The 20,073-nt window shown below is 35.7% G+C and overlaps 4 protein-coding genes across 4 annotated transcripts; 1 reads left to right on the forward strand and 3 right to left on the reverse strand.

Annotated features, from left to right (window-relative positions):
• Positions 1-1,683: 1,683 nt before the first annotated feature.
• LOC105649033 (large ribosomal subunit protein eL13z) lies at positions 1,684-3,569 on the reverse strand. Its single transcript, XM_012235557.4, has 5 exons — positions 3,444-3,569; positions 2,946-3,071; positions 2,637-2,770; positions 2,143-2,301; positions 1,684-2,060 (listed from the first exon to the last, which is right to left on the reverse strand). The coding sequence occupies exons 2-5, from the start codon at positions 3,049-3,051 to the stop codon at positions 1,839-1,841; spliced, it is 621 nt and encodes a 206-aa protein (XP_012090947.1). The 5' UTR covers positions 3,052-3,071; positions 3,444-3,569; the 3' UTR covers positions 1,684-1,838.
• A 714-nt stretch (positions 3,570-4,283) lies between these two features.
• Positions 4,284-6,520, reverse strand: LOC105649118 (putative CCR4-associated factor 1 homolog 8). The gene is made up of 2 exons (XM_012235673.4): positions 5,403-6,520; positions 4,284-4,474 (listed from the first exon to the last, which is right to left on the reverse strand). The coding sequence occupies exons 1-2, from the start codon at positions 6,248-6,250 to the stop codon at positions 4,426-4,428; spliced, it is 897 nt and encodes a 298-aa protein (XP_012091063.2). The 5' UTR covers positions 6,251-6,520; the 3' UTR covers positions 4,284-4,425.
• Positions 6,521-7,923: 1,403 nt separating this feature from the next.
• EMB1270 (Pentatricopeptide repeat (PPR) superfamily protein) lies at positions 7,924-15,281 on the reverse strand. The gene is made up of 5 exons (XM_089718026.1): positions 11,223-15,281; positions 10,935-11,135; positions 10,645-10,735; positions 8,735-9,468; positions 7,924-8,286 (listed from the first exon to the last, which is right to left on the reverse strand). Exons 1-4 carry the CDS (start codon positions 14,807-14,809, stop codon positions 8,983-8,985), a joined length of 4,365 nt encoding a protein of 1,454 aa, XP_089574152.1. The 5' UTR covers positions 14,810-15,281; the 3' UTR covers positions 7,924-8,286; positions 8,735-8,982.
• Positions 15,282-16,368: 1,087 nt separating this feature from the next.
• LOC149498547 (Tetratricopeptide repeat (TPR)-like superfamily protein) lies at positions 16,369-17,796 on the forward strand. The gene is given in 6 exon segments (XM_089717346.1): positions 16,369-16,931; positions 16,934-17,015; positions 17,017-17,234; positions 17,237-17,310; positions 17,313-17,458; positions 17,718-17,796. Coding segments are annotated over 6 exon segments (885 nt in total). The 5' UTR covers positions 16,369-16,645.
• The last annotated feature ends 2,277 nt before the right edge of the window (positions 17,797-20,073 follow it).

Below are 20,073 nucleotides of genomic sequence, written 5' to 3' on the forward strand. Positions count from 1 at the left end.
TACAGTGGCGGTGTACATCCACTCCGCATGAGTCACACCTATATCTCCAACTAGTACATAAGCCGCCTCAAGCAAAACACCGTGTACTAAGCTGCATCTTCTTCAGCTTTAACCTGCATGATGGATGTTCTGGGTGGCCGGCGTATTCAGGCCACCGCGGAACGCAAAGTGGATGCGCTAAAAATTGACATGAAAATGAATGTGCAACGCACTTGTAGTAGAGTCCGTGAATCGTTTGGGAGCAGACAGTGCAGGACGGTGACGGGACCCCGCCGATACGGAACTGTAACGAGTTTGGACGGTGCATGAAAAGCTTAAGCTGATGATTTGAGCCTCTCGGGTGTTTGTAGGATTCGATCGGAGTGGGACCTAGAGCACACTTTGGATGGAGAGAAACTGCTGCGCATCCTCTGCTACACTTGTATCTTGTGCCGCTTCCTGTAAAATTGCAACCACTGCAGGTGAAGGTTCCGCTTCCGTGGGCTTTAGATAAAATGTGGCTGTGTACAAGCCTCTGTTCGGTCGTCAATGGCAACGAATCCATTTTTAAATCGATCGATTTATTTTTTCCGATGATGACGATGATGCTAGTGCTTGCAGGGATAAGTATAATTTATAGGCATAACTTGCAAAATTAAGTCTACATTGGGTCTTTCTTTATGTAGTATATCCTACTTGGCCTAGGTTCCACGGTTGACGCATCTGCCTTGCCTGGAGCAAATTATAATATTAAAGATATTCAACTACTGTACTAAAATTTATTTATTATAATATTTTTAAATTTTAACAAATTTTACTAATTTCAATCAATTTTAATTTATATTATTATTTTTAATAAAATTAATCAATTTATATATACATATATTAAACTTTTGTTCAAGCAAACGTCCAGTAAACTTCTTCGATGCGAATAGAAACACACAGGAAAAAAAAAATTGCATATCATCCAAAAATCAGTTTGTTAAACGCTACCTGGAATTTGCTTACAAAACTACAAAAATCAGTTTGTTAAACACCAGCTTGAACAAGTCTAAAACAAATATTGTATGTATAATTATATATATATATATATAAATTAGATAAGACTCCAAGAGTTTTCAAACTGAACATCAAAAGCGAAACCCGAGTCAAAATTTTTTAATCATTCTCACAAAATCACTTCGTTAGTTTTTTAGCAAATTAAAATAAGAAACAAAAATTGAATTTTCCTTGAGAATCACTTGGTTTTTCCTTTTTTCAAATAAGGAAAAATAGTTTTCTACTATCATATTGTTTCAACTCTTTTACAAAAAGAAGACTTAGTCCGACTGGCAAGGTGGTGAGTTCTAAACGTACCAAACCGATACGAGGCAGTGCGCTCTTAAAATTATCCTTGTAGTAAACCTAATTTCAATGTGTGAAAATTGTGTCAAAACAAAAATTATATAAATCAAAATAGGGTTCAAAGAAAATAATGAGAACTATACTCTTGCAAACCTTCCTTTTTTAATTCCTTTCATTGGTTAGGTAAAATTAACATGATATACATAATTTATATCTGAAAATCAACGGCTCCTAAAAATAGAAATATTGACAATTTATATCTAGATAATAAATAACGATTGTATTAGTTTAACTGTTGCCATCAGGAAGCTAAGCAGTGCCAAAAATCTACTTGATTCAACAAGCGATCCCAAAACAAAATTGGAGAAAAGTCTAACCATTATATGTAACATCAAATACTCAAACAACATTCAAAATGGATTGAGACAATTCCAGGGAATAAAATCAAGCAGAACTTGCAAAATAAGCAGTCCAACATCAACACTTTCAGATTCTGATTGAATAGGTCAAAACTCCTACTTCTTGTCTTCTTTCTCAGCCTCTGCTGCCTTCTTCAATCTAGCACCAATGTGTCTCTCATTCATCCGCTCCACACGCAGCTTGTCATATGCCTTGAAAGATTTCATCTCCTCCGTGACCTTAACAAGATCCACGGATGGTTTCTCACGCACAATAGGCATGTATTGTCCTTGTACTTGGGTTGCTGTTGCCAACTCCTCAGGAGCAGAATCCCCAGCCTAAGACAACATTATTATTTTTGAGATTTCGAGCATGCAGATATGTGTACCTAACAACTGAACATCAGCTGATTAAAGTTACCTTGAACTTGCGAGCACGTCTCGGGAAGACAACCAATTTGGCCTTGTAGGTCTTCAGCCTCTGAATATTGGTTTGTAGGCCCTCCAATGAACGGTTCTTTCTCCGATGGTCAACAGCTATTCCAATTGTAGGGGCTAGTTTCTTTGGAATACCAGCAGCCTGATAGGTGAAAAGGATGTAATATGGCGATAAGTACTAGCAACAAAAATCAAGTGAACAGATAAATAGACTTGTATCAATTACAACAGTTTAACGGAGTAAATTGAGATTCGTGCTTAAACTAATACCAGAAAAATGCAAATAAAAACATGCATTCAAAAATATCCACTTTTTAGCTACTTGTAATTCAAACCATAAAAATATTAGAAAAGTCGATTATACAATTCTGCCTAAAGCTGACATCTTAAATTTAATGTTTCATGCAGGTCAACCAATTACTAAAGCCATGACACAATGTTTATAATTAAGATATTTGACAAAGAGAACCATCGTACCTTAAGTTCTTCAAGGGTGAATCCTCTACCAGCCCTCACTTTCATATTATACTTCAAAGTCTGTCCATGGACAATCGGACGAAGAGGCCCAGCGGTTGGTCGAGGAAAGATCTTCACAGCTTTCTGTTGGCGAGCTGATAACCGTTTCACAAATCACACATAAAGAGTCAGCCAAGATCATGCCAACCAAACATTAATCTCAGTTTCAATTGGTCTGATTGTCATACAAATGTACATATGAAATGTAAACTAAAAGTAGATCCTAACTCTAAATATCACAAAGAAACACAAAAAAAGAAAGCTACCCACCAACTCGTCTCCTAGTCTTGCGAGCAGGTTGGTTAAACCATGTCTTGACATAGTTCTGCCAGTGCTTTTTAAAGTGCCCATTAGGCACAACATTGTTATGCTTCATCACTCACCTGGAAAAAGAACCTACATAAAAAATGACAAGCTAAATAAATTTATTTCCAGAAATGACAAACATTAAACCTGAGTTATAATCCGAAGATTATTATTTATCTATGCATATTCTGTTGATGGTTGCAAAGCCATGAGTCATCAATTTCAGTCAATTGAAATATGTAAGAAAAAAACTAATGAACAGAACCTCTGATCTTAGAGCATCACTATTTCCAACAAACAAACAAACAAAGGTTAAACCCTAGAAATCGACTGCATAACTCCTAATACCTACAAGACGACTAAAACAATTTTTTCTTTCGTTTTCGTTTTCTTTTCTTTGGATTCGACATTTTTTTTCGGTTAATAAGCAAAGAGAAGGAGAAGAAAGTGAGGAAAACTTACAGTCAAGGAACTTCTCTCCCTCGTTCAGCTGGAAGCGGCTTGCGATAGAGTTCGCTTTGTAGCTTTGTACAGAGATTTAAAAGAACCGCAAAACAAAACCCTAGATTATTGGTTCTTTTGGGTCGGGTCGGACTGGCTTAATCGGACCTGGATCTTACTAGGCTACTCTAACCCAATGGTTTCTACTTTATCTTGGGCCTCTATGTGGCCTGTAAGCAGGGCCTAAGTAGTTTGATTGGAAATTTGCCATGCCCCTATTTTTTAACATTTGAAATTTTCATTTGTTAAAGTATAAAATTACTTTTAAATGATACAAGAATTTGGTTTAGTTCCACGTTAATTCTATAAATTTTAATTTTTTTTTCTGATTAGTTACATTAATTTTGTTTAGAGTTGCATTCGATAAAAGTCATATATACAGTTTGAAAATAATTTTTCATATCTCTCAATATTCATCCTATATTATATGGCCGAAAAACATAAATTACTGGTAATCTCCGATTAACCGTACGGCTGTGAATTCGTTCCTGAGCTTTGTACAGAACGCCGGTCACAACATGGGAGCTGACCATGCCCAGGAAATGACACATTATATTAAAAATGAAATTAATATATATTAAACATGATATTAAAGATTTTGAAAGAGTTCTTTTGAATATTATCCAAGCAACTTATTTGTTTCCTTTTTCTGGGATCAAATCCAAATAAAAAATATTTTTTTAAAAAAATATTTCTTCAGACTAATAACATTTCTTCACTGCTTCAACTTGTTGATCTGCAGACTAATAACATTTCTTCTCCACCTAAGTGCAGAGTATAAAAGTAAACTAATGAGAGAAATTTGATAAACCCAAAAGAAATTTAATTAAACTGTGTTGTTTATGCTTTCCATCTTACATCTTACAATGGCCCTTTACTCAGAGTATTGTAACCCAAATGAGTTCTACACAGTCCACCCAAAGAAGCCTTTGTTCTACTGGTATCACAGCATATGTAACAAGATGTGCAAATGGCCAAAGTTTCCACCCTGCCTGCACAACAGACCACATCAAAGAAGGCCAAATTAAGTTGAATTGTAAGGAAAAGTGAACAAAAGGAAAATTTTCAAATAATCCAAATGATAAACAAAATCTCAGATCAAGCAACTAATTAGTGTCAAATGAACAAAAGGAAAATTTTCCCTCTTTTCCCTAAACCTGACCATTTTTAACAGAAAACCAGCTAATGGATAACAGTATTCCAAGAGCTCATTAAGGTAAAACTAAACATTCTCTAGAAGGAAAAAAAACAGTTCCATGCCTAATTAGAATCTAGATTAGAATTACTTTATCAAATATTTATATCCAATAAAGTAAAAATAAAACTGCAAAAAACTGATAATTGAAATGATGCACATGAAACAGCTAACATTAAATCCACCACCACATACAAGGAATGTTTTAACACAAAAAATCTTCTTTTAAGAATAAAGTTCATAAAACAGTGGTGTGTAAGAAGATTGGACGCGTTAGCAGGTGAGTAAGAAGCAGTGGCTGCCGCCATTGGCTTAGTTTGCAGAGGTGGTCACAAACTGAGATATTGAAGACTAAAAGCCTTCTCTCAGTTTCATATCAAAACACTTACAAGAAATCCATTAATTAGCTGCAGAGACAATGATAAGGAAGAAAGAAAAACGCACATATCAAGCAGATAAAACTATATACTGTAATGGTTATTCATCCATATCATGTGGAAGGAAAAATAAGAAATGGAATGAATTTTTATTGGAAACTTCTCTCTTTCTTTTCTCATGAAAAGCTTAACAGCTGAATTTTACTAAGTTTACACTTTACCCAATATGCATTAAGCACAAAGTTTACCTATTGACTAACTTGATAACATATTGTGTGTTTATGAAAACATCACATTCGACAAATAGGGTGCAAAACAAAAGCATGAAAAAACGGTGGAGGAACCAACATGGGATAAATCTTCGGCCGACAGTAGCGCGTAAATGAAGGATACACCACTCTTGGACGTACTGATTTGCGAATTTGGTTGCCAATGCCATACAATAACCCCACATGTCTCGATTCATCAATTCCATAAACTGTCTTCAACTTAGAAAATACTGTTGCACTTAATAAACTATCAGATCCTGCTTGATGAGCGCCACCAACTCGTTTAACTCTAAGTATCTTTGCTAACTTCTCTAATCCCAACTCGCCTTTGCATAAACCATCGCAGAATGTCGCAATATACTTGATATCAAAAACATAGCCACCAAACACATTTGCAATCAACTCAGTAAACTCAAGAGAAGAATGAGGCAGTGAGTTTTTGGTAACCATTGTAAGCATGTGAGCCATATCATACAATCCATGGAAAGTAATCCATTTCAAATTTCTATGTTTGGCTAAAAGATGACCAAAAGCATCAGAAAAGAAACGAATATCGATTCCCTCGTTCTTCAACTTGTCGAAATCAATACCATGGTCTTTCAGAAATTCCAAAGCATCATCCGTACATACCTCTGTTTGAGCATCAAAAGAGAAGTTGAATTCCCAGCAACCGGCGATATTGCCGTTCTCGTCAGATAAGGTGAGGCCCAATTGAATAAGTGTTGTTGCGTCCACATTATTCTTCAAATTAGAGTAGGTTAGAAATTCATTGGCATGTCTTGGAGTATCGATGAGAAAGCCTGGAAATTCAGTGTCCACAGAAACAACTCTATGGAAATGAAGAAGGGAGTCGATACATTTCAGTTCGTCAAAGAAATTGTATCGCCAAACAGGGATGATGGGATTCATGGCGGCGGCAGAAAACATGTGGTTCAATTGAATATAGAATGTTATTTTATAGACACACTCATCTTTCCTTACTCTACTTGGAATCCAAACCTGATGTTACTTGGATTTCCATATAGAAGAAGGATTATAAGTGATAAATCTATATGAACTTACGCATGATACTACACTGTAGAAAATCCAGTATGCGCTGCTCTTCGCGCGAGCGAGGGATTGGACGCGTGAGCAGCCGAGTAAGGAGCTGTGGCTGCCGCCATTGGCGTAGTCTGCGGAGGTGGTCCCACAGCTGAGGTATCGAAGACTTAAAGCCTTCTCTCACTTTATATCAAAGAAAAAAAATATTAAAAAAAATCCCTATTTTAATTTTAGTTTTGTATTGGATCAAATGACAAATTATTCTATTTTTAATAAAAAAAATAATTCTTCTAATAAAATAACCATAATTATTTTATTTTGAAAAAATTTTATTGTTTAGATTGAAATTAAAAGCCAAAGTCTTTGTCCCCTAAATTGATTAAATAATATAAAGACATAAAATAATAAATATTTATGTATATTTTGTACTTATTTTGCTAATTTTATATCTTGACAGATTATTTTTAATAGTCAATTTTTTAGTTATAATACGATTAAATTTTATAACCCTAATTTATGCAATTAAAATTTTTATTTGTAAATCAATTGAAAAATCTCAAACCTCAAACGTTAAACATTAGAATCTAAACTTTAACCAATTTCATTTCAATTTAAATATACACATATTTTAAAATATACATGCATATAAATATATTTGGATATATCAATTCAAATATGAATCAACTAAAAATTTAATATTTATGATTATAATATAATAATATAATTATAATTTTACAGGTTTGCTGTTATTGTTGAAAAGAACAAAATGTTATTTATATCAGGTTTGTAGATAGAGATAGTTATTCGTTGATTTTTTTGCTATTCATTTTTATCTCACCTTGTGATGTTTATCAAATCGTCTAAATTAATCCAAACTGATCTAAAATCGCTGTTTTAAAAAATTGATGATTTGACTGTTATTATGTGATAACGAGGAGCGTTGGATTTAAATTTTCTCAACTACAGAAATTTTTATCAATTTGGGTGAACCAGAAAACAAAACCCTAGATTATTGGTTCCTTTCGGGTCGGGTTGCATTGGCTTATTCGGACCTGGATCTTACTAGGCTACTCTAACGGAATGGTTTCTACTTTATCTTGGGCCTCTACATGTGTTTTAAGCAGGGCCTAAGTGGTTTGTTTGGAAATTTGCCCGGGCAACTATTTTTCATACATTTGAAATTTACTTTTGTTTAGTATATATTAATTTAAAATATAAAATTATTTTTAAATGATGAAAGAATTTGGTTTAGTTAGACGTTAAATTCTATAAAACTTTTATTTTTTTTCTGATTTGTTGAAAGAAAACACGCAAGGCTTCTATATTGGATCTCATAGATACAATATAAAATTCTAGTAATCGCGATTAACCATATTGCAACGCCCGTCACACCGGGGGAGCTGCCCATGCCTAGGACGACACATTATATAAAAAATGATATATATATACATTAAACATGATATTAAAGGTTTTCAAAGAGTTCTTTTGAATCTTATCCAAGCAACTTATTTTATTTTCTTTTTTCTTTATCATGATTTATGAATGGGATCAAATCCAAATAAACAATAGTTTGTGTTTCTAAGAAAAATCAGTAGTTTTACTTGTTTACATTTGTATATAAACTGATTAGTACTACAACTAAACTGGAAGAAAATGTAATTTTGCATTTCATACAGCTGAAGAACTTGAAATAATTGGGAATGTGCCTCCACTTTTTCAATCCTTCTACAATCAACTTGTTCAAGTTCTGCAACCTTGGAAGCCATCCAATGGAAAAACTGTTAAATAAACCTGGGCAATTCCAGATTTCTGATGATTTCAGTTTGCACGAGGAATGAATCAGCTGCCAGTAGACTGTCCAACATATTTCTCAACTTGGACATCTCGGATACTCTCAGTTCCTTCGAGTTTAAGAAACCAATCTGCAATAACGATTAAAAAACAGGAACAGTAAGGTGAAGACGATTAAAAACCAAAAAGAAAAAACCTAGTGGACCTCTGTCCATGTGACATCTATCTTCCATTTTATCAAGGGAATGGTTTTTATACCAACACAATACATACATGGAAAAGTTACACTTCATATAACTAAATAAAGGGTGAATTTTTGTTTAGTATTCATGTTGTAATGAAATAAAAGTCTCTACTTTGAATCTGTTGAACTAAACAATGTCACTGTTGAGTTTCTGTGTTAGTAAGCTAAAAAAAAAAAAAAGATAATATAAGTGATTTTTTTTCTTCCAAAATACCCTCGGGGAAAAAGTATAATATAACTACAAATGCTCAACATAATTCAGTGTCACACTTCTAGAGAAAAGCAACGAGATACTTCAGTGTCACACTTCTAGAGAAAAGCAAAGAGATACATACTTTAATCTGCGATTAGCTGCATGGACATAGGCAGAAAAGGGTAAACTTTCTTGCTTATTGCTGGCAGATTCAATAATTGCTTGCTGCTATACGCTTCAAGGCACAGGAGATTTGAAAGGAGCATTGCTGGATAAATTGAACACAATTAATCCATGTTTCTATTTGGCAATTCTACTCCAGAATTTGACAGTCTAATTTACTCTCCTCAGGCTTTGACAACATGACTTGCTGAATGGATTTTCTTTTTCTTAGCTGCTAAACCTTGTTTTTCCTCTAAGCCCCACCTTACTCTTAATCTTTTTTGACTTTTCTTTCCGACCCTCTATATCAGCTTTAATCACCTTTTCTCTTATGTCATCTGATAGTAAAGCCAACTTTGCAAATTTCTTTGGCCTCACAAATCCAAGTTTCTCAGTTATCTCCTTAAATGCTGGAGCAAGGCCCCGCCTTATGAAACATCCCTCAATAAGCTGCATTGAGTTCGATTCAGGGAGAGATGAAGCATCTTTCAACTCAAGGTCCAAGCAGAATGGGGAGTCCTTCAACCACATTCTGAGGGAGTGTGCCTTGGCTACAAGAAGCCCGCTCCGTGTTTTACAGGGAAGAAACGGGGACCCCATCTCCCAAAGGCATGCCTTCAATGTGTTGTTAAGTGAAACCATGTTGTATTCAGCTGTCCCAGTTATCAGCACAACTGACTTAGGAGACACTGGATAACCTTGTAAGGAAGCATCCTGCATCATATATATGTGCACAAAAATGATTTGAGCCAAAAGCTGTTGTTGTCATTGTTGTCAAGAAGAGTGACATTAAGCATTCACAGTTGAGACATATATATGAGAAACATACCGAAATTGCATTGCACACCCCCCAACAAACACACATGCTTATGCATGCTTGCATATGAATAGACATGCATATGCATTAATAGAATAGTAACATATTCAGTTGAAACTTAGCTTAGGAGATCTTTCCAAAGGACTTCAAGGCTGCAAGCACAATATGAGTGCAGGCGCCTGACAGAAAAATTAAAGCTCACACATCTCTTGCAACTAGATTCTGCAAGGGTGAAGTGCTCTCAAAGAGTAAGATCTCTTCTAAAGAGAAAAGGTTGCTCAATGAGCAACTTTAAAGTGTTGAGAATAGCACCAAGATACTCTATTTTCTTCTACATTCTGCAAGGATATTTCCCTTGTCTGACTAAAACACATGCTCAGCGCTTAGTTCCCATTGTCTCGAAAATCCAGGATTCCTTATATCTCACCCTTCCTTTATTGTATGAGAATCTTATGGATACCCTTTCAGCTTCCACTGAACTCATCAGAAGGTTCCTTTAAACTACATATGAAGAGTGCATTTAGATAACCTCAGATTTCCAAAGTCCCTTTGACCCTACATCATATATACAACTAATACATACTCCAACTTTCATAGAGGTCAATGCACATGTTTGTTTTCAATATGTGTTTGAAATCATCTGACATCCACAGCTAGTAGTACAAAAAGATAATATTAAGTATATACAGCAAGTCTGACCTTAAACTGTCACCGCTTTTGTGGGGCAATTTATTTCAAGACTTATGAAAGATAAAAAAACTATGATTTACCAACGAGAAAAGGATAATGGCCTATAGCTTAAGAATAGACAAAATCTCAGGAGTTAGGTATCAGCGATTGTTCTGTATCTCATTCAACAACCCCCAACAATAACAAAGAAGGTGATGACAAGTAATATCATAAATTAGCATAGTGCTTCCACTGTTCTACTGTCACAGAAAAAAGTAAAATGAATGAATAGAATAACAGCCACAAGAAATATGTAAAAAAAAAAAAAAAAAAAAAAAAAAAAAAAAAAAAAAAAATCAAATATATCAATAAAACAAAATTTATAAGGGCATAAGAGAACTTGCCTGCATGTGGTCCAGCCATAGAGTAAGACCAACAAGAGCTGCACCACCAGACAACTTCCTAAAATCAGCTCCCCAGTCTTGGTCAGCCACCCTGAATGACAAAGACCTCAAAGTATGAGCTAACACGAAGTGAAAATAATATATATGTATGTGAGAACTTAATGTCAGAAACTTTTGTATAATTTGGCTGTACATCAATATTCTCTTTCAGACACTTATCCAAAGCTTCACAATTTTCTTGGCATGAGAAATGAAAAAAGCTTTTTACTTTTTAATCGATTAGCACCCACCTGAACACATCATGGCGATAGATGCTTCTCTTCACAGCCAAATGGAAAACCCATGAAGCAGTGGCTCGAAGTTCAAATGCCCACAATAAATCCTCCAAGGCATTAACAAAGTTGAAGGCTGCATTATCTTCCACAGTTTCAAGCATCTCGAGACAATGATCCACCTCTGAAACTAGTGACTCAGATCTTTCTGTTAGAAGTCTACAAAAGAGTAACCAATTAGAAGCTTAATGATAGATTTATATAGAATATTGTAGCCTCTCTGATAGTTAATGGCTAAATGGCTACCTGATTGGAAGGTCAAACCCAGAATCTTGCAGAGCATTTAAAAGGTTAATGGCTTCATGTGTGTGCTGGGACAAACTAGCAGCTCTAATAAAGCATGTCCATATTCTATGATCTGGCTCCAGACCTTCTTTCTTCATTTCCTCGAGTTTCTGAATTCCAACATTGTAATCTCTATTTCTAAAGTAAGCATCAATAACTGAACTATATGGTAATGTGCTAAGATTTAAACCTGCACCTTTCAAATTAGTAAGCACTTTTTCAGCTTCCTGAGGCTGTCCTGAGCTGCCATAGGATACCATAAGTAAATGCATTGTAGCAATAGTGGGTTCTACTCCTGAATTTTTCATCATGCCCAACAGCTTTTCAGCTTTGCAGTGGTTTCCTGAATTTCTAAATATTTTCATCATAAGATGATAAAAAGAGCGATCCAATTTAGATCCTTTTGACAGCAGCTCTTCAAAAAGTTCCTCTGCTTGTGCCACCAACTGCTGCTTACCAAACGCTGCAATCAAACTTTTGTAGGTATCTAATTTGGGTTTCAACCCTACCCTTCTCATTTCATGCATCAGTGACAAACCTTCCTCTGGTCTATGGTCCTTGCAGTACATTATAATCAATGTGTTGTAGGTGTCCTCGTCAGGTTCAAAGCCATCTTCTTTAATCCGCTGGTAAATTTGAGTTGTCTTCCTAAAATCATCAATTCCTGAGTACAACCTTAGCATAGAATTCCATATTGAAAGGTCAGGCCTGAATCCTGCTTCTTCCATCTCAGACACCATGGCTTCAACATCTCGTACACATTTTCCCTTGCATAACAGCCCAATCATTATCCTGTAAAGATGCATTGTAGGAAAATAACCTGCAGCCTTCATTCCATTGTATATTTTCTTTGCTTCAAATATGTTGCCGGCCCTTGCAAATGCATCAAGCATCAAAAGGATAGAACTTTTGCTGATTCTAAAACCCATATCTTGCAATTCCTGGATTACCACATAAAGCTCTTCCAATCTTCCATCATTAATCAAAGCTTGCAAAAGGCCATTAACAGAATCTACAGTTGGGGAAGGACCATCTCTCATCATTGTATTAAAAACAGCCCTGGCTCGTTCATAACAACCACTTTCTGCATAAGCTTGTATTAAAGCATTCCACACCTTCCGATCCACAGTCGCACACCTTTGTCTAAGATTACCCACCAAGCTTTCTGCTCTCTGCCACATGTTCAGCTTCCCATATGTCTCAATGACAGCAACATAGATGGGGGTATTATCAAATGGTATGCCTTCGGATTCTGCCAAATCAATCAGATAGTGAGCCGTTTCAGGGAACCCCATTTTACAGTACATGAGCACCATACTTTGGTAGAGAGATTTGGAAGGTTTTACACCATTAAACCTCATGTCAGAAAAAACCTGAGAAGCTTCAGCAGTGAGTTCACTTTCTTCACAGCCCTCAATCAAGGATTTATACATGGCAGAACTCCCAGTAAACCAACCAAATTCGCCTGCATTGCTATATTCCTTCAAAGCAGCATCTACCAGCTTAGCCTTGCAAAGGGTAATGACTGAAGCTTCAGCCACTATTTGGTCGGATCCCGAAGTATGTTCTTTTAAGAATTCAAGCAATTCAAGTGCTTCAGAGTGTCTACCAGATGAACTATATGATCCCAAAATAGAAAACAGATTCTCAGGATCAATTTCATAGCTGCCACTGATAGCCAGCCTCAGCATTTTTGCAGCAGCATCATAGCATTCACCCTTGATGAGAATAGAAGCAATAGTTTGTGGATCCATGCCGCATATTTCATCCATGTCTCTAATTACTCTTCCAATATCCTCCACTTTGTTTGCTCTTCCAAGATTTTGAAGCATCACTCCATAAACTGTTGGATCTGGAGTGATGCCATCACGAACCATGTCCCTGTACAACACCACTGCCTTCTTTGCCTCGTTAAATCTCAGAAGTATATCCAACATAACTGAGTATGCTAGTTGATCAGGTTTTATTCCAGACCTTAGCATGCAATCAAAAGTCTCTTCAGCCTCCACTCTTTTCCCAGCCTTGGAATACCCACATATCAAAGCACTATATGTTCTCAAGGTAGGTTTAACTCCTCTGTCCAACATCTCTGACATCACGCCAGCAGCCTCCACCATTCTATTTGCTTTCCCAAGCGAATCAATTAAAACAGTATATGTAACCGCATCAGGAGTCCGACCTGACAACTTCATGTCCCTATAAAGCTGTAATGCTTGGCCATGCTGACCTTGTTTTCCATACATGTGAATGATGGTATTATAGGTCATCTCATCTCTGCTAAACCCCATTTGCACCATTTCCTCACTAACTTCTTTTACTTTATCCACATTCCCTTCTCTTGCAAAAGCATACAACAAAGAATTAAATGTCACTGCATCTGGGAAAAACCCTTTAGACTCCAATTCCTTGAAAAGCTGCTCTGCTTTGCCAGACAATCCACACCTTCCATAAACAGAAATCATGGCATTGTAAGTCCACAGATCAGGTTGACAGCGATGTGCTTCCATATCAGCAAAAACCTTCATTGCCTCCTCCAAATTTGATGTGCGAGAACAAGCACTAATAAGAGTATTATAAGTGATTGTATCCGGCCTGAGGCCCGACCTCCTTACCTCATTTAAAAGCTCAATGGCCATATTTGGCATCCTGGCACCTGCCTTTAAGCGAGCATTTATCAAAGTATTGAAACTAACAAGGTCTGGCTCACATCCTCTCTCACGCATTAAATCAAGCAGTTCTTGAACCTTATTGAACCTACCAGCCCGTGCATACACACCCATCATAGAATTATAAACTTGCACAGTATTACCAACTGATGACTCTGCTCTAGTAAATATTTCCACCGCTAAGGCCTCCTGATTAGCCTTTCCCAAAACGCCCAAAATTGTGGCAAGCATCCGTGCATTAGGGGAATACCAATGGCGCAAATTCAACCACTCATACACCTCCAAAGCACGGTGCCAATTCTCCTGACCCACCCACTTCACCACGAAGCAAAAATCAGTAGGTGTCATTTGCACTTTCCTATCATCCAAAACATCAGCAACAAACTGATCTGATTTCAATGCTAATATCCTATCAGTTAAAAATTTCACTCTTTCCCTCCAGTCCTTAGCCCTTATAAGAGCCACTTTGTTCATTTTCTTAACCCTAGTTCTACTAAACCTCCCCAATTTCTCCTGGGTCTCATCATTCACCTCTAAAGAACTCAACTTTTGCGCCCCATTTTCAGGATCCGAATCGGGCGACTCGTCAATGAAATGGGTAGGTGGAGGAGAAGCAACATTGAACCGAGTATTGGCAGAAGGGTAAATTTCGGAAAGTTTAAGGTGAGGCCATCGAATTGATGGTGAAGCTCTGCTATAGCTAAATCTCTGTGGTGTGTTGCTACTGTGTTCAGTATCATTTACTTGGTGTTCATTGATTGGAGCAGTAGCTGCAGTAATAGTAGCAGTAGAAGGGGAGTTATGTGTAGAGCAATTAAGAGAGGTGGTTTTGCATACCTTACAAGGCGATGATACAAAGGCTAGCATTCCAGTGCAAGCCATACCATATCCTGTTCCTGGTTCTTGTGATTGATTTTGATAATTTTAGAAGTTGAAGGTTCTTGTCTTGTGGGTTTTGCAGAAGATAGAAAAAAAAGATATTTTTGGTTTTGGCGGGTTGTTCGTTATCCGTTTAGAAATAGAGATGAGCAAAAATGTACTCCTTTTTAATTTTATTAGAGTAAAATAAAAATCAGTTAAAGCGTCTCCCCTATAGGTTCTTTAAACTTAAAAGAAAAATAATTTTTCACCAATAGGTTGCTCTGAGTGGAACCTGCTCGCCGAGCAAAGGAAAAAAAAAAAGGAAAAATGACTTTTTCCTCGCCATAAATAAAACTCATGGAGTATCGTATAACTCTTATCTATTCACTCTCGCTCTCTCCTCCCTCTCCCTCTCCCTCTCTGGAAAATCTAGCCTTCCTGAAGAAGGAAAATGCCATTGTTAGTTGAACGCGGAAGCTCTATAGTAGAATGGAAAAAAAAAAATTGAATTGGTAAGTTTCATTATTTCTTGAGACTTCTACGTGAACTAAAATTATCTGTTCTATTTTTTTTTTTTCAACTTTTGCGCTTCATTTTGTTTTTCCATGAAATGGTTATTGGAGAAGTGAAAATTTGAGCTTTGAATTTACTTCTGTTTGAGTTTGTAAACAATTGAGGATGGCTATTTATTCCCCTAATTGCTAAGTTGCCCTCCAAATCCATTACAGGTATTGCGAACCAGTGAAATTTAGTTTCTTTACTTTGTTGATTCTTAAGCGTGTTTACTGTTGGTTTCGCACGTTTCATGTTCTTAGCTACGCTTAGCTAGCTATATCCAGTTTTTAAAATTTTACTCTTGCATTCCCATAAGAGTGTTTTGCTAAAAACTAATTCTCTAAACAGTGTGGAAAATATTTATTAGAATGATGTTTGTTGATATTTTAAAGTTTTTTTTCTTGCAATTATAGTATAATAAATGCATTGTTACACTATAACTGCAACAAAATCAATAAATTTTAATTTATTTTAACGATGTCCAGCATTTTCAATAAATTTTAATTTATTTTAAGGATGTTTAGCAGTTTTACATATTAATATTCTCTCTCCTCTCTTGTTGGATTGAATGTTATACTATAAATGAAACAATGTCACAGTGTCAAACGAAATATATTCTAAACTTTGGAAAGGTACATAAGGTATGCAAAGTAAAATTAAGATTTTCACGTTAAAAAGACATCTACACTTCTTACCCCTCTTATACCTCTTACACCTAACACAAGAATATTTCTTTTCCTGTAAACATCTCTTTCATATTGTTACACTAACAATAACACAATAGCAATTTTCTTTGGGTGGGTATTTCACCCATAAATTGTTACATCATATACGTCACAATTGAAACTTTGAGTCTGTGTGTGAATCTCGCCAAATAATATATTCAATTGTAATATTGTTTCATTTATTGCGTAATATTCAACTCAAAGATAAAGAAGAGAGAGAATATTAGTATGTAAAGCTGCTGAACAGTATTAAAATAAATTAAAATTTATTGATTTTATTGCAATTTGAAATGTAAACAAAACACTATTCTAATAGATATTTTTCACGCAACACCATTTTGGAAATTAGTTTTTCTCGTGACACGTTTTGGGGAAAAAAAAACCCTCGTTTTACCGCCTGTTATGGTTCCCACTTAATAGAGAGCTTATTTGATTTTGACTTGGACTTCTCTATCCATTTGTTGATTTCTAGTTTATTCGTCATGGACTGTATAACTGGGACATGAAGTCTATGTAATTTCATGCGAAACATTCAAGTGAAGGAGACTAGAGCCTTAGCAATGAAGAATCTATTGCTATGCCACCAGATGAGTGTACAGATGCAGAAGAACTCTCTATTGAATCATACAATCACTATATTTGTGATTGTTGCAAACTTTGGGAAGTTCACGAGGCCATGACTCTTCTTGCTCGAATGGAGTCGCTAGGTTCTCGACCCAATTCCTTGTTGTACACTTCTTTGATTGAAGCTCTATTACGTGTTGGAAGGACAGCTGATGCTTTATTTCAAGAGACAATATGTTTTGGGTTGAAACCAAGACTAAGATTGTTCAATATAATGATTAGGGTGTTCAATATAATGATTAGGGCCTCTTGGGGCTAGCGGAAAGGGTTTTAATGATAATGGATGAAATGGGTATTCTTAGAAATCAAGAAACATATGAGATATTACAATGTAATTGCTGGGAGGTCAGAAGATACTTGGTCAATAATCAATGAAATGAAGCAGAAAGATTCTCAGCTTAATTCATTTGTCTACAGTAAGGTTATTGGGCTTTATAGACATAATGGGATGTGGAAGAAAGCAGTGGGAATCGTTGAGGAGATTAGGGAGATGGGAATGCCACTTGACAAGCATATCTAGAACAGCATTATTGATACCTTTGGAAGTATGGTGAATTGGATAAAGCATTAGGAGTGTTTTCAAATATGCAACAATAGGGTATGAAGCCTGATATAATGACTTGGAAACGGAAGGAATTGAGCCAAATCTTATAATGCTGAACGTATTGATCAATGCTTTTGGTATTTCTGGGAGACATGTAGACGCGCTCTCTGTTTATCACCATATGAAAGAAAGTGTAGGGCTTCTTATATTGCAACATATACTGTTACAGAAAATTATTACCGTTTTCTTCGTTATGTTCATTTTGTAGATACTTTATTAGCTCTTAAATATAGCATCATATATTTTCTCAAGAGTGTTTAACCTATGTGGTTACAAACCCTGTTAATTTTATTACTATCATATATATCTTGCTTTTGGTATGTTCATTTTCAGATACAGGGCCTTCACCTGGTTTGAAATAAGTTGCCTGAACAAATCTCTCTATTGTTACTAATTTGAAATTTTTTTGTGTTCTATGCAGTTGTAGAGACACAGTCTCTGACGCAACCATGAGGTTGTCAAATGTTACATCCGACCAAGAAATAAAGCATTATGGCTAAAGCATCCCCTGCCTCAGCAACTTCTGCTACATTCGTCTGTCCCAAATTATAAAATTTTCTGATCCAAAATTTCTCTTTCCATTCTAAGTCCAACTTGAGGCAAGATGTTGAAATTACCTGAACGCTGTGAAAGAAGCATCCCATCACCTGTCAAACCAGTTTGAGTGGAAAAAATGTTGTTGGAAACGGAGCATCAAATATACTGCTCAATATCAGAATGTTTGTTAAAGAACCATGCAACGCGAAGCAGCTTATGTGAGCAGTAAGTTTGTCCAGTTCCCTGACAAGTCAAATAAGCTTCCTATCACCTGTAAAACCAGTTTCAGTGGAAAAAGAAAAGTTGGAAACGGAGCATCAAATATATTTATGCTGGTTATCAGGATGTTTCTTGTAGAACCATGCAATGGGAAGTAGCTCATCCGCGCAATAAATTTGTCCACGCAGAGGGATACAAGATGAGCCAGTAAAGAGACTCCAGTAGCATCTGTCTCTAGTCATTGGCTGCAGGTATGTGAGAATTGAAGTAAGCTCACTGTTGGCCTGCCAAGATCCTTGACCTGGTGATATGAATACAATTTTAAGTTTCAGCATATTCCAGGGCTGCAAACTTCAAATACTTAGAGTTGGCGCATGTTTCTGCCAACCAGAAAGCAAAAGACTTGTACCATTGGACGAACATTATGTACATTTCATTGTCAAATCTTCTACATTAGCACGGAGGTATGAACTTCCAACTTCAACCAAATCATTAAGTAGTGAGAAGTGCTAATATGCTTGCAATGCACTGTGAAGAAATTGTATCACAATGCAGAACAGGTCTCTATGCACAAGCTTTTACAAATGGTCTGCATGTCTCAGCCTGTCAGAAGATGAGGAAACTTTCTAAATTGTCATATCTATGGATGTGCAGAATCCTTGGCTTAAAAATCCAAAATCCAAATGTATCAGCACTTGGTTTATGCCATTCTAGTGAATTTGGGAGAGGATTTAAGCTTTTCTTTACCACTTTGATCAAATCTCTTGTTCACTTCAATATAATTTTAGTTAGCTGCACCTCATTTCCATCTCCATTATGAGATAAAGAAGAGGTATTGAACTTTCATCATTGAGGGATTTTCAAGAGGATGTCAATCTTGATTTCATTTCAATACTTCTGTATTTTGGAAAACTTGTAGAGCGCGCGCACATATATACATATATTTTGTTAATTAACAAAGTTATTCTTTTTCTTTTGCTGGAGTAGAATTTACGTTTTTAACCTGGCCAAGAAGATAATGGAGAAGTAAAATAAATACAATACAAGGTACCAAAAAAGAAAGAAAAATAAAAGGGGAAAAAGAAGAGAAGCATTAGATGTCCTAAAACCAATGGATGCTTAAAGAGGGACAAATGCCGGTTCTACAACTCAAGACTTTCCAGAACTAGGACTATTATTGGAGTTGCAGAATATTTTTTAATTGAATTGATTTCAACTGTAGAAAATTAATAAAACTTTGTTAAATCTTGTAAAATCATTAAAAAAAAAGCTCAATTATTTTGAAAAATCTGAAACTTTTCTAATAAAATCTAATTGGAAATAGTACATACTCATATTTGAATTTGTTGTGATGGATGGGTTAATAAGCAAGTAATTTGTTTTTCTACGTTTAGATGTAATATGGACCGAGTTTTTTCACTTATCATTTTCTAATAAGGTTGAATGTTTTGAAAGAGTCTATTGACTTGGGATTAGTGCTGGAGTTTGATAAATTTTTTCTGGATTTTTCATTAAATTATTTATTTTATTGATAAAAAAAAAAAAAAAGCAAGTAAAACAAATAAAACATTGTATGATTGCAACTTACATTACATTATTCTTGTAGAATGTTGAATGTAAGGAGAAGGTCACGTGGTCATGTAATAACAAGAAGAAAGGATGTTGTTGGCACTCGTGTTCTCTCTACCCTTTCCCTTTTGTATGATTGTGTCTAATTCCTAAATGGATTTGGGAGTAGTAGAGATGCACCTACCTGTCAAATTCCAATAATACCCATCAATTGCAATTGTCCCCATTTGTTTCTCTAATTGCAATTGCAGGCCACGCTACTTCATTCATAATTCCCCTTTTTAACTTTATTACTATTATTATTATTTGTTTGTCATGTTTATCCCTTTTCTTCCTTTTTTTTTTTTTTTTTTTTTTTGGGGGGGGGGGGGGTGGTGGGGAAGGAACAATTATGTTGTGCATCATTGGATGTCCATAAATTATAATTGTGTCATGCTTAAGAAGATTAATTA

The sequence above is a fragment of the Jatropha curcas genome, chromosome 2, assembly GCF_041381405.1.
Source record: "Jatropha curcas cultivar XTBG-Jc1 chromosome 2, XTBG_Jcur_1.0, whole genome shotgun sequence".
NCBI lineage: Eukaryota > Viridiplantae > Streptophyta > Magnoliopsida > Malpighiales > Euphorbiaceae > Jatropha > Jatropha curcas.

Excerpts from the sequence above, each read along its gene's own strand:
- LOC105649118 (XM_012235673.4), bottom strand. The coding sequence starts at position 6,250 with ATGTTTTCTGCCGCCGCCATGAATCCCATCATCCCTGTTTGGCGATAC. Across the intron at positions 4,475-5,402 it reads CGGCCGAAGATTTATCCCAT|GCAGGGTGGAAACTTTGGCC; the intron begins GTTGGTTCCTCC and ends TCTGTTGTGCAG.
- LOC105649033 (XM_012235557.4), bottom strand. The coding sequence starts at position 3,051 with ATGAAGCATAACAATGTTGTGCCTAATGGGCACTTTAAAAAGCACTGG. Across the intron at positions 2,771-2,945 it reads CAAGACTAGGAGACGAGTTG|CTCGCCAACAGAAAGCTGTG; the intron begins GTGGGTAGCTTT and ends AACGGTTATCAG. Across the intron at positions 2,302-2,636 it reads TCACCCTTGAAGAACTTAAG|GCTGCTGGTATTCCAAAGAA; the intron begins GTACGATGGTTC and ends TTCACCTATCAG.
- EMB1270 (XM_089718026.1), bottom strand. The coding sequence starts at position 14,809 with ATGGCTTGCACTGGAATGCTAGCCTTTGTATCATCGCCTTGTAAGGTA. Across the intron at positions 11,136-11,222 it reads GGGTTTGACCTTCCAATCAG|ACTTCTAACAGAAAGATCTG; the intron begins GTAGCCATTTAG and ends ACTCTTTTGTAG. Across the intron at positions 9,469-10,644 it reads TATGGCTGGACCACATGCAG|GATGCTTCCTTACAAGGTTA; the intron begins GCAAGTTCTCTT and ends TATATGATGCAG.